Genomic DNA, 14,209 nt, shown 5'->3' on the forward strand with positions numbered 1-14,209 from the left:
ACCCTGCGATGTACTGATATGAGCACAATTTATGACTTAAGAGGTTTGTAAAATTATATATTCCAAATATATGTCACAGTTCAGAATGTTTCCAGAAATTTCTGGAAAATGCCAGAAAACACACAGAAAATTAACAGAATTACAAAGAAAGGCAAAACTTCATTAAAGAAAGAAAACTTGCCTTTAAGTGCTCAGTGCCTCTGAAAACTGTATCATTATAGTCTACATGTCAAATATGATACAAGTTGTCTACATAGATTTAAAAAAAAGCCTGCTCTTGAATGGCTTTGAAAATGGGGAAAAACAGAACTTGGGAATGGATTTAGTTCACTTACATTTAGGTAGCCAAAGAGAGAAAAACATTCACTGAGCATGAGTCAGTCCCCTTAAGATCTGAAATGTCTTCTCAAATGTACCTGTCTCCCTCCACTGCTTGTATGAAGCGACTTCGGCAACTGTGCTTCCAAAAGGAGTTGAAATTCCCACAGTCAGAAAGGATGATGTCAGGTCTCAGTGTTGTCATGGTGGCAATTTCTTAAGTGATTAAGAGTTATCTTTGCATAGATAAATTTGTGTTACCTAGACCTACCTGACATGTCTGCATTTAATCTTGAGATTTGCTCAGGGGTAATTTTATATATATTTTTTTATATATATATATATAACATTTATAATATATTAAAATTATATATAATTTTATATATATAATTACATATGCAATTTTTTATTCTAAGTTTCAATCCTCCAGCTTAGTATATAACCTGCACATGAAAATCACAGGATCTAATTACCAAATATGTAAGCGGGTTAAGACAAAATACTAACTATAGCAAGAGCACTCTAGCACAGATTGTATCTAAGTAAAGGTTTCAAGATTATTTAGCTGGATGAAGCCCAAGCAAATAAATGCATTACTTGAATATGGTTCCTTCCTAGACCATGGAGATCATTCTTGAATTTCAGAATTGTCCAGTTGAGTTTTTAACAGTTCTCAGGCCAAATTCCCTAACACAATCCAGCTGTTTTACACTGCTCTGGTTATGTAAAGCAGCTGTAAACCTGCCTTAATCAAGCAGTGGTACAGCTGGTTTGTACAGCTGGTTTGCATCACTGGCTATTCCAGGGAACAAGGCTTTTAATTTGAAAACAAATTAAAACTTATTTGCTTGGTAATTCATTTCTGAAATGCTGCATTAGCCAAAACAACAGGTACAAATTAATATATTGAACTCAATTTAGCAGCATCCAGGGGAAAAAACTGATGCAGCTACTGAGTGTATATAAACTTCCTATTCACTAAAAAGCTTTAACTATGGATCAGTTCCATGTCAGATTTCGGATAACAGAAAAATTTCAGTCACCAAAGTCTCTCTTCTGACATGATTTAGATTCTGCAAAGATGAGGTCTGGAATGCAACAGCACTCACAACTTGCACAGTAAAAAGGCTTACAAGGAAAGATGGCTACGTTAAAAAAGGGCAGATGAACACACAAAAAAGTTGTAGTCTCTTTAGATTCTACAAACCCCCAATACTAACGTATCATGTAAGAACTGGGAAATGTCTGAACAAGTCCCTTGTGAAGACAAAAGAAAGTTTTCAGGCACTTCCTACATAAAGCAGACATTCAGAGAAAACAAAACTTACGCAGACAGCCAGTTTTGCAAACTTGGAAGCAAACAGTGTGTGGCAAGCACCAATTTTTGTAGGTGTATTTGCCAGGAAGCTTTGTATTTCAGCAGCAGCCATATTTCCAAGCTTCATTATTCTTTTTCTCCTAGCAAGTGCCCCTGCCTATTGGAAGAAATCTTCCTTTCTGCTTTTATCCTTCTATATTTACAACTAGTGACAAGGCAACAGCACTCCTCAATGGTTATGTGTATGTGTAGTGACTACTGGTAGGTAACTATACAATACGAGCGCTCCTATAAGATGTGGAGGAGCTCGGTGACAGATGAAGGGCACTACGTGGTAGGAATTTCCTGAATTTGAATGAAAGAACAATAGAGACCAAAGATGATTACCTCATTACCTATTAAGTTGCCAATGTGAAATATATAAAGTAGCAAAATTCTGCAGCATTCAGGGAGCTACAGTTGTATTTTACACTAGAAGTCCATTTCCTCTCTGTCTGAGAATTAAATATGAAGCACACAGGGTTTCTGATTTGTGAAGACTTCCTGTCACAAAAAGCTAAGGAGGCTAGTATCTCCAAAAAAAAACAATCCACCCTGATAAACTGTTTTCAAAAGCTACTTTTTATAGCAGCAATCTCAAAAATCACCCCTCTCATCTCTGTTGGATAGTTGAACTGATATGGGAGAAATGCCTTTAAATTTAGTAATTCAGAGCAGCCCCTGTTTCTGTTCTCACTGTGGCAGCCATCAACCACGTTTGTTGTTTCAGCAGGACTGACAGCAATTTTCAATTACATTTCTTTTCTTCTCCTTGAGTGAGTCTGGGGAAACAACTGGGGTAAGCTTTCTCTTGTTTTCCTCCAGTCCTTATACACAGTGTGAGAGACCCACTCTGTCACCTCTCTTCTTCCACGTGATCTATAAAGCCTGTGAGACAGTCAGATACATTACAGCAGCACTGCTGCCTACAACCAGACCAGCTATCTTTATACAACCACTCCAGAAGCTATCTTGCCAGCCCAGCTGGTGCAGTTGTCCATCTTAAGAAATATTTTAACAAAATCAAGGACTGGATAAGACCTGGTTGCCTGAACCTCATTTAAAGTAAGACAGAGGCATCTGCCTGAAGAAAGCAGATGAGACTGATTATTTATGACCTCTTAATTAAGGAAGCATATTGAAGTTTCTATTATTATAAACCATATCTTTCTAAAGGTTTGTACAGAGGTAGTAGACTCTGTTTTTCTAACCAGACAATGCTAAGGATATGGAGAAATGACTGCTTTCAAGCATGGATATTAACCAGAATTCCCCACATTCTTCCACCTCCTGACTGAATTGCAATATATTTTGCACAGAATTACTTTTCCAAATCACTGTCACTGTCTCATCCAGAATATAACGGCCTGTATTCACCTACCAGCACCAGACTGGATCCCCATTCACTGTGGTGAAATTCAAGGTTTGAAATTTACGAGCTTTAAAGAATGCCCTTCCCTTCATGTTGTATCCTGCCAGTTCTAATCAGATCCAGTGCTGCTAGGTCCGACACACCATGTTTTCAGACATGACAATTACAACTTTCTTACGTGGCCAAAGAGAGCCAAGTTTCATGACTTTCATCACCTACTGCAAAAGATGATGAAAATTACTACTCATTAACCTAGTGAGTCCATCAGGCTCTTGCTAAAGCAGCGGATTATACTGCAGGTTCCCCGAAGTGTCACATGCCCCTCCCAACAAAATATGTTTCCTTACCCTGAAATGCTTAATTTACAAATGAATTCTGTATAGCGAGAGCCCAAATGATTTTAAACAAATAGGGATTAAGAAGGGAACAGTTACAAATATAAGATTTTCCAGTTTTTTCACACATTCAAAGTTCTGAAGGTACCTTTACCTTGTACTAACACTTAATGTCAAGCCTCTGCAATGTTTGAGCCGTTGCTAGTATTGTATCTTAAGATTTTGTGATAAAATCTGTGGGTAGTGCTTATTTGCACGCAGTGCCTCAAATTCCGTGCTAGGCATAGAAAATAATCACAAAGAAAAAAAAAACTGAAATCCACCTGTTTGCAAGGTGGGCAAGATCCAAGTGACTGCATCAAGTGATCGGTGGCCCCAGGTCTGGAACGCAAATTTAATTCTGGAGACAGAATATCAGACCAGTGAATTTTTCACAGTTGTAAGACTTGCCTCCTAAGACTCAAAGTCAACTGCACTGTTCATTAGTTACCCAAGCAAATCTGCTGCATGTTACTGAATTCTGTGAAGGAGGATTTCCATTTCAATAGTTGGAATGTGTTAACAGTTACCACATTTTGGATTTTCTCATGTCATTGATCTGTATTCATAACTAGAATTTCAGATCTGACACAACAAGGGTGCATGCTGCTCCAAAACAGAAGTGCCACCCACCATTCCAGAAATCTCTCTCCTTTCTAAGGCAGTATTTCTTATTGACAGGACCTATATATTTTTCTGTTAAGTAATGATATGGGTTTGATTATAATTATTTTCATTATTGATCTTTTACCCATGTCCTCTATATAAAATACACACACTTTCAGAGGAACAGCTGAATGGGTAAGAAGGAAACAAGCACACAAAGCCCACCATTTTTGAAGGACATAGAAAAACAAAGGATACAAACTGAAAAAGCCAATCCCATTTGTTTTTTAATTTGTCAACCCTCTATAACATTACCACCAGCAATAGCTAATGTCCACACCCTCACTATTTCTGCAGGGGAAAAAATAAATCTCCTAATGAAGAACAGCATCTAATAGGAAATGTTAATTCACAGCCTGTTACTGCCAAAGCAATGAATGCCTCAGAACATTACGGGCAGAAGAAACTGCCCAAAGACTAAATTCTGCTCTGTACAGAAGAGCTGCAGGATTGGCTCCAGGCAACCTGAACTTTTGGCCTGATTTACACAACCCCTCAAGTTGGAACTGTTCTAATTCATAATATCGCTGTATCATTCCTCAGGGACAAAATCCATATTGAAAGATCAGCATAAAATGAATCAGAGCTCACTGACATCAATATACATACCCTGTATGCCAAGACAAGGGTCAAGAGATAAAGGATTTGGCTCTGCCAGACTTTGATTAGCCACAAGCTCCTTTCCACAGGGAAATTTTCCATCAGGCAATTACCAGCCAATCCTTTGTATTGTGCAAAATCGTCAGCCTATGATTTAATGAAGGGATTTTAAAAAGAATGCACCAGTGACGAAGTTTAAAAATTGCCATGGTACTGCTACAACTAAAAGAAGGAAATGAACATACTTCTATGTTCATTATATTTTGGAAGAAAATGTCAGAGCAAACATTCATCTACAACTGACAAACACTCAGTTTTAAAAAAAAAGTCCTACTTGGAAGTTTCTAAAAGAATATGACAAGCAGGTTAGTATTAAACAGAAACCGAATCAACTCACAGGTAGCTAAAACCTGGCAGAAATATACTCCATGTTCCTTCTGCATATACAGCTATTATCTCCTTCCCCAAAAAGTGTAATTCAGAACCCAGAAATAGTTGGGGCTCCTAATTCTATTCTGCTTAAACGACACGGGTCTAGTCCAATAGTATTACTGGATTTAACATATTCAGGAACACAGACAGATGTGAGACCAGCAAATAAACAAATGCATCTTCTGGAGGCAGACAGAAATGAAGCTTCCACAAGAACAAAGAACTGGGCCACCTGAAGAAAATATATAGCCATGACAACAAACTGAGTAGCTGTTACATACGATGCATCCGGAAGCTATGCATTCTACGTGGTCACATTATGCTCAAGTCTTAAATCATTTCCATTTTCTCCTTGTCCATGTAGCTAGCAAAGATTCAGAGTGCATGTTTTTCTGCTGACCAGATAATAGTACTAAAAATGTTGCTATAAAAAATCTACTAAGATAACTGGGACAATGCTGAAGTAAAAGGGTCAGAACCTGAAGCCAAAGTTCGCAAATGTTTAGGATGCTTAGCTGACAAACTAAGTTAAGTGTCATTCTGTTGTTACTGTTCAAAAGAGGTACAGCTACGCCTTCTGAACTGAATGCAATTTCCTTAATGAAACCTATGGAAATGTCCACAAACATCTACACGGGTTTTCAGCAACTCATTATTTTCTGTACTTTAAACTTTCCAGCTTTGAAAAGAAAAAAAAAAAAAAAAAAATCACAAATACACCTTAATGTATAAAGCAAGCCAAAGACAGCTTAAACTTTGTGTCAGTTTGCTTCAGACACAGGGTTAATTATCTTATAACTTAGATATTACTTTTTATACAAATATCTTTTCCACTGGCAGAATCACAGAACAGCTGAGGTTGGAAGGAACCTCTAGAGACCAGCTAGTCTGACCTCCCTGCTAAACACAGGGTCAGCTAGAGCAGGCTGCCCAGGACCATGTCCAGTCAGGCTTTGAGCATCTCCAAGGACGAAGACTGCCCCCAGTTTCTCTAGGAAACTTGTCCCAGTGTTCAACCACCTTCACAGCAAAAAACATTTCCTTTTAGACACTCCTGCCTAAGCCCCAAAAGCAGCAGCACCTGCACAGGACGTGTGAGCTACAAAAATACTTGAGATGAAGTTCTCAAAAGCAGCATTCTGACATCTGGAACAGCTTGAGCAGCATAAAGTCAATTCCTGGCTCCTGAAGTCATCATACCACAAGAGACTATTACCACAGTAACAAAACTGTTCTGAGGACTTGCATTATGGAAAACTGTCCCCACATATCCCTTTCCTTAAAGGTTCTTCACAGATGTTTACTGAAGACTGGAGTGATACCAAAAGAAACCTCTAAACTTGTTTTAGACTGTAGAGAACAACTTGTTCGATTATTCTACCCCTGCATTTCTGAATTCCTAAATTACAAGAGATGAGATTAAGACAACATCATTGTATTGCACAACTATCTCGATAGTATCAGCAAAAGAGAGCAGACCTAGATGTTTAAAGACAAAATGAAACCAGTTTTTAATCTGTCATTGTGAAGGTTTTATAAAGTGACCTGTCAAGTGCAGGGTGGATTTGGAAAAAAGCTTTAAAATTATAATAGAGATTATAAAATTTTTAATAGAGAAATCCTATGTAAGAAACATGCTTCCAGGTGAGCAACTCCAGTGGACAAAGGGATGGAAGTGGATAAATCTTGCATAAAACTGTTAATACATACCATCATCTTCTTTGTTTTCCAGTGGAACACTCCATGCAATTAGGTTCCTTGCTGTACGTCCCTCTTCTGCAACTATTTTTCTCACTTTGTCGTGGCTATTAGAGCGTTGGAAAGAAGCCTGAAAACAAGAAAGACAAGGATGAGAAAAGTATATATAGAAGTTTTTGGTTATATATATTAATTTCACCCAATATGTGGTTAAACCCTTCAAACTGGGCTGTGCAGGTACCGAGTATTCCTCAAATATTTAAGCCAGGTGTACATATTAATTTTCACAAACATTTTTCTGCACAATAAGCAAATTGACTCCTCAACATGATATGACAGTTACTACCCAGCCCTCATTACGAGTATGTCTGCACCACGTATTTGCAAGCTTCATTTAACTGATTATCAATGCTGCTTCATTGGGAACATCACAGTACACATCTCAGATGTTTTCAATACCTTGTGTTAAACTAATTATTTAAGATAAAAGCTGCAAGAGACCAAAATACGTGTGTTGGCTGACTGGGAGAGCCTGGAGAAAGGCACGAGATTTATCAGAACTGTCTGAAATATGCATAAAAACCCCACCTGGCTTTCAGAGAAGACAAGAACCTAAAAAGTATTTTCTGCCTACCAAAGTTAGCTGTCACTACTAGAAAGCTGCAGCTGTTCAAAAACAGCGAGGCACTGAGGATGAATTTCATTTATCTAATGAACATGCTTCTTTGCACTTGCAAAATACACCATCAAAAGACATCTGAAATCAAATATATTATGAGATAACTTGTATCCACTGACAGATGTCAATTAGATAAAATCTTACCCCTTCGACAGCGTATCAAGTTATTCCTCTGAAAATAATCTGAAACAAAGCCAAACTATATACTGTAATGTTAAATTCATGCACCATGATAGCACAAAACTGCTGACCAAGTTCTCTTTAAACACTGACAACCTCAACCCCAAAGAAGTTACATACATCTAAATATTATTTTAGGCACCAACAGACTGATTTCCTATAGCACTAATCAGAACATGCCTTTTTCCTCTTTTTATTTTTGCCATCATGTGACTCAAGCCTCCAACCACTTTCTTTCATAATACATCTTTAGAAAAAAAAGTAAAGGAAAAATGAATATAGCAGAGCAGTGGCTATACTCCATTAAGGTGAGAGGAAATGCAAATGAGAAACACACATGAGAAACTGCTTTTACTTCAGTGCTTATCTAGCAGTGTTTAACTTGGGTTTCTCTCCTCCAGATGTCCTCAATTGTGTGTTTCAAAGCCGCAGTGTGCCATCTAGTGCTCCACAGACCTACCTTGAGATATCACCATGTAATACAAGGAAAACAAAGTTAAAACCAGCACTGCTATGTAAGCGAACTTTTGGAAAACCTGATGAAATAAATAAAGCAAATTATGTCTTTTTTGGCCCAAAGGAACCTAAGGAAGGCACGTAAAAAAACAGGACTTCTGATACACTGGTTCTGGTCTATCCTAATTCTATATAATTAATCGCCTATTTCAATAGGAATTTTTAGTAAGAGCAACCATTTCTGCTGCATCAAGTTTGGTTTGGGTTTTTAATCACTTGTTGCTTAATGATACACTTTCCATCATCAATCTAAGACGTAAACATCCACGAATGTAACATAACTGTTTAAAACCCCTTTAAACTACAGTATAGACTCCCAGCGTAAATACTTGTGGTGGCTGACTTGAGAACGCAGTCAAATCATTTTAAATTAATCGCCCCTGAAATGTGTCTGTCTGAAACCAAAAGAAGAATGTTCAGGCTGCATTTTGCATCAATTTATTCTTGCATTCTCAAAACAGACCCAAACACCTCAGCTGGGAATAAAACTGATCTATGGCATTCCCAACTGCTAAAAATGAAATAAGCAAATAAACAAATCTTTCCCTATGTATTGCATATTTTCTTTCAAATCCTCCCCCAGCAGCCAGTGTTCACTTGGCACAATCTATGTAATACTTAACTATGGCTTTCCTACAGCATAAGCCCACGCAGTCTTGCCATACACAGAGGACTTGAAAATCATTCAGTCTTTTTAATTTGGTATTTTTCAAGTTGTTATATTCTACTGCACCCTTCACTGGCTTTCCTATCTTCCAGGCTTACTATCCCTATTCCTTCAATCTTTTTTCTCATGTTTCCCATGGCTCAGATTTCAAGTTTTCTGAATCCGAGCACTTACAGTTTTCTCTTCCAGATTGTCTCCAACTGATTCCCATCTGTCTTTGAAATACAACATCCAAAAGCAAATACAAATACTTCAGTGAAGACTTTAGCAATGCAGAACACTGCGGACAGGCTATTCACATCTTAAAGATGATACTTCCATCTAATAATCTCAAAATCATGCACGGGGACTTTTTTTGCAACATGGTATTACCATCACTTATGATACAACAATAACATGTATCATGATGTATCACATATAAGCTAGCATGACTTACACAGTGACAGAATAACAAAGCCTGAAAGAGACCTCTGCAAGTCTAGTCCTTAAGCCCACATTCCCCTGGTCAGAGCAGACCCAACTCTTCTTAATATAAAAGCAAAATTTCTTTTGTTGCACATATGACCTTTTGTAATCCCAAGGTTCCTTTATGAACAGCTGCTGCCAAGATGCCGTTTTCCGCCCTTAATTCTGGAGATCATTACTCCCACATAAATGTAAAACTTTGCATTAGTCCACACCAAACTGACTTTTCAAATTACTTTTTGTTTTCTTACAAACCAGAAAGGCTCATAAGGAAAGCAGAACTATCTCAACATGACATTTACAAGTACTTTGTATCATGAAACTAGAGCCTGAAAGTTCTAGTCTCCATAACTTAGACAGCAGTCAAAAGAAAACCTCAACCCCTTAAAGTAAATCTTCACAGGACAGTCAGCAGTAATGAAGTACACAGACTCAGAGAAGCATAAACTACCATGCCAAAGACCATAGTGGGTATCAACATATGTCTTTTCATTTGACAAGAGCAAGCTTTAATACACTCCTTCATATGAGTGATGCTGATACATAGGATTTTGACCACTTCCTCAACCTGAAAAACTAATATCTGCTACTCACCTATCTAAAGAAATTACCTTCTTCAAAGGGTCTTCATACAATTATCTGTTAGGCAAAAGGAGTGACTAGAAATTCGTTTAGCCTTAACTAGCGGATTTTTGTCTTACCATCATATTATAGCCTTCCTCCACATCAACAGGCTCATTTATTACATTTTTGGACGACCCCATTGAGTTTTCATACCTGTGTCAAAACAAATGCAATCAATTATTTTCACTTAAACCACTTCTAAAATGCTTTTAAGCAGCATTTATGTCACAGACATCAGATGAACAAAGTAAGGTTATCAGAAGATAACTGTATTTGTAAAGTGCTTTCAGAGCTCCTTATCAAAAGTAGCCAAGAGCCCAAGAAGAAAACAGAATGAGAAAATCATAGAATAGTTAGGGTTGGAAAGGACCTCAAGATCATCCACTTCCAACCCCCCTGCCATGGGCAGGGACACCTCACACTAAACCATCCCACCCAAGGCTCTGTCCAACCTGGCCTTGAACACTGCCAGGGATGGAGCACTCACAACCTCCCTGGGCAACCGATTCCAGTGCCTCACCGCCCTTACAGGAAAGAATTTCCTCCTTATATCCAATCTAAACTTCCCCTGTTTAAGTTTTAACCCGTTACCCCTTGTCCTGTCACTACAGTCCCTAATGAAGAGGCCCTCCCCAGCATCCTTATAGGCACCCTTCAGGTACTAGAAGGCTGCTATGAGGTCTACAGAAAAATGTAAATGTGTATGTAGTAAGCCAGTAAACTGTCCAAAGGACATTAAAACTTTTAAACAAATCATTGCATGGGCAGCTCTAGAACAGTGAAAGGCAAGCGGAACAATCTATCCTGTGATAGAGGACTGGGCAAGTTGGTTATTAGTTCAAAAAGAAAAATGAATCATAGACACATTAAGAAATCAGTATCAGATAAGTAGAGGTGAAGCAAAATGAAATGGAAAACTTCTGTTCTCAATTAAAAAAGATGCGAGGGTTCCTGTAGAAGTCAGCTCTGAGAAAGTGAGTAGTTTTATCCAGTTCGGAACTAGAGAACCATTGCCACAAATGCAGAAGTGCATGGGACTAAATATTTATAGGGTTATCAAGAATTCCCAGAAAAGGGATAATAATTCTGAAAGAAAACTAAACCCTTGGCTACAAGGTTGAGATAAATTCCAGTCAACTACTGGTTATAGTGCAAACTCTCCTGCACCAGTTCTTATCCTTCTGAAGAACTGGACACTAACCAGAAATTAAAGACACTTCTCAGTTATCAGAAATTAAGTAACTGAACAAGATTAACCAGACCCAAAATCATATTTTGTGGGTCTTTATCATTAACGACACCGCTTTAAGTGGGCTGTTCACTTGTTCTCATATTACACCTTTTAATCCTCATACATCGCTGATTTTTCTAAAACTAGCCAAAACCTACACAGTCAGCAAACAGGCAGTCATTAAGATTTGCACTTGCTTCTATGCCTTAAGACAACCAACTGACCTTGTGAAAACTTCAACACTGCACCTGCTTGAAAACAAAGGCTGTATTCGAGCACTGCTTCAAGCATCAGCATAGGCCTGCCCTGAAGAGCCTTCGAACACCGAGGTATCTTAGAAAACTGCTTTGGCTCCCTGCACTGACGTGGTTATAATCAAGGTGCAATAAAAGCTCATCAAATCAATACATTTATTTGAGGAAAAAACCCCTGAGAGCCCAAGCACTTCCCGAAGAATTTGAAGGAAAATGTCTGAGGGCCCAAGTATTTCTCTAATAATCTGAGGGAAAAAACCTGAGGACCCAAGTATTTCCATATTAATTTGAGGGAAAACACCTGAGGGCCCAAGCGTTTCCCCGGCACCGCAGTGGATCTGGCAGTAATTTAGAAATGAGAAATAGAAATTTGCATTTAGAAGAACATGTAGAGAAGGCAGCCCCTGAGTGCACTACAAAACCTCCTGTCCTGTCAGCTCTTCTGACCATGATTTCCAACCTGACAAGGAAAGCAAGACCACGGGTTTGAGACAGGATCATCATTAGCAGTTTCCCAAATGCAAATGCTTTTACACCTCCTGGTGGTTTTAGGTTCCGGGGGGTTTCTCAGCATGCCTGCTCTCCCTGCCGCACACACAGCTTCACCGCCACATTCCCGCAGGTGGCCTCCAAGTAACAACGAGGTGTCCGAGGTGCGGACCCCCCCTCAGACCGCGCAGCTCCAAGTTTCCTCACAGACTGCGGGCCCGTGCGGCACCGACAGGGGAACGCTCACTGGGGCAGGGCCAAGCTCCCCGTCACGGCAAGGCCTAACCCGCACCCGCCAGCCCCGCTCTCTGCCACGGCGGAGCAGGGCCGGGCAGGCCGAGGCCCCGCAGCCCCCCCCTCGGGGTCTCCTCAGGGCGGAGGAGGGGGAGGGCTGGCCCGCCGCCATCTTGCCCCGCCGCCGCGCCCGCACCGCCCTGCCCCGCCGCCGCGCCCCTCCCCCGCGCCGGGGCGCGCGGAGCGGCCACTCACGCTCTCCGCCGCGCCGCGCCGTCCCGCCCGCGCGCGTCCCGCCGCGGTGATGTCATCGCATCCCGCCGCCAGCGGCCGCCCGCCCGCCGCCGCCGCGCTCCTGCCCCCCCCCCCCCTCCGCGGCCCGGCCCCGCCAGCCGCGCATGCGCCCCCCGCGCCGGTAGCGCACCGCCGGCGGCTTGCCCACCCGCCTCCCGCCCGCTGTGAGGGGCTGGAGCGGGCCCGGAGCCGGTACCGGAGGGGTCCGCGGGTCTCCGGGCAGTGCTGCGGGCTTGGGGCTGCCCTGTCAGCCCTGGGGATGCTTCAGTTCGGGCCGCCCGAGGCGGTGGCGGCCGGCACCACCGCTCAGGCAGTGGCGGTCAGCACCTTGGCACCCAGCCCTTTACCCACCGGTGGGGAGACGGGAAAAGGTGGGCCATGGGCTGTGTGCAAGCCAGGAAATTACTGTGGGCGATACACTGGGTGTCTGTGCAGGCAATAGCAAAACAGATCCCGGGGCTTTACACTGGTACTGCATCCAGCTCGGGCGCCAGCCTTGGAGAAAGATGGGTCTCACATGGAGAGGACAGCCCTTTCCATGGGACTGAAGGCCTGGAAAACATGATTTGTGAGGAAATACTGGGCAAGTTGAGCCTATTTAGCCAAGGAAAACATGAAAGGGGATGTGGTAGGAGTGTTAAGTGTGGCTGTGAGGAAAAAGAGAATAATCCATTTCCCTCAATGTGACAGGAATGATGGGAAGTAAGGAGGCCTGAACTGTAACCAGGACAATTTAGATTGCCATCTCTAAACATTAAAGGATTGAAACAGATGGCTTGAGAGCTGGTACATGCTTCAGCTGCAGTCTCCAGGCACAGCATGGACTTGGCTGTGGTTGAGAGCAGGGCAGAGCCAGGTGGCCCCTGGAGGTCCCGTCCAAGCTCCTTGTGCTGTCACTGGTTCACTGTTCATGTCCGAGTTTCCATAACCACCTCCTTGGTGTGCGGCTGAGCCGAGCACTGCGGGCCTGGGCCGTGCATCAAATCCTGCTGTTCCGGTTCAATGCCAGATCAGATACCACATCAGAGAAGTGTCACTTTATAACCTATTTCCGCAGATGTTAATAACTGCACTAAGTGCAAAGAAGTAGAAAAACAGGTCTGTAACGTCTGCAGTCTAAAACACTTCAGGATACTTTGTGCAAGGTGTTATGAAGCACTTCATTAGAAGACCCAGAAGTTGTATTTGGTTACTACCAAAGGAAATGACTGCCACTTTGAAATTAACACAGGTATTTGAATCTGCTTTCGAGTTTTTTCCTTACTTAAATCCACACTCCAAAATCCAGCGACCTCTAGAACAGAAGAAGAAAGGATAATCTTAGCATGTAGGTCTTAGATGAACGTAACTGTTATGTAGCAGCTTAAAATGGTTACATGTGATAAAAGCAAAATGAGGAGAATATATCAAATTGGAAGCCGATATAAGTAAAACTACTGTAAATCCATTTATTCTTCAAGTGTATAAATGACATGCATTAAAGTAAAGAAAGGGTTATTCAAGGCAGGCAGTGATTTATAAAGCTAGCATGTAGAAATGTCAAAAAATTATAGTAAAGACCAGACAGATAACTTCCCTTGCTAGAAATAACTGTTAAGAAACTGCTGTTTGTGTTGCTGGACAACTGCTGTCATGCTCACAGTTTCCCAGGAACAGATTTACATTTGCAGGTCTCATGGAGAAGTTGTATTGAACGTGACCTTCTAACATTGACTCCTTTGTGAGTCAACTGAAAGAACAGCTCCAACGAGATGTGTGC

General features: G+C 41.1%; 1 protein-coding gene across 4 annotated transcripts in view; it reads right to left on the minus strand.

Moving 5' to 3' along the window:
- SCAPER (S-phase cyclin A associated protein in the ER) overlaps positions 1 to 12,490 on the minus strand; it is a 149,383-nt gene extending 136,893 nt beyond the window's left edge. For 3 of the 4 annotated variants that reach the window (XR_010614523.1, XM_065688122.1, XM_065688119.1), the window contains exons 1-3: positions 12,412 to 12,490; positions 10,026 to 10,101; positions 6,830 to 6,947 (exon numbers count right to left, since the gene is read on the minus strand). Coding sequence is in view for 3 of the 4 variants with exons in the window: in XM_065688122.1 (XP_065544194.1) it covers positions 6,830 to 6,947; positions 10,026 to 10,101; positions 12,412 to 12,467 (250 nt within the window). In the remaining variant the exon portion in view is untranslated. Of the gene's footprint in view, positions 1 to 6,829; positions 6,948 to 10,025; positions 10,102 to 11,969; positions 12,200 to 12,411 lie in introns of those variants that run through there. The other variant, XM_065688121.1, reaches the window with a different exon arrangement.
- Positions 12,491 to 14,209: the final 1,719 nt, after the last annotated feature.

This window comes from Lathamus discolor, chromosome 8, assembly GCF_037157495.1.
Source record: "Lathamus discolor isolate bLatDis1 chromosome 8, bLatDis1.hap1, whole genome shotgun sequence".
Lineage (NCBI taxonomy): Eukaryota > Metazoa > Chordata > Aves > Psittaciformes > Psittacidae > Lathamus > Lathamus discolor.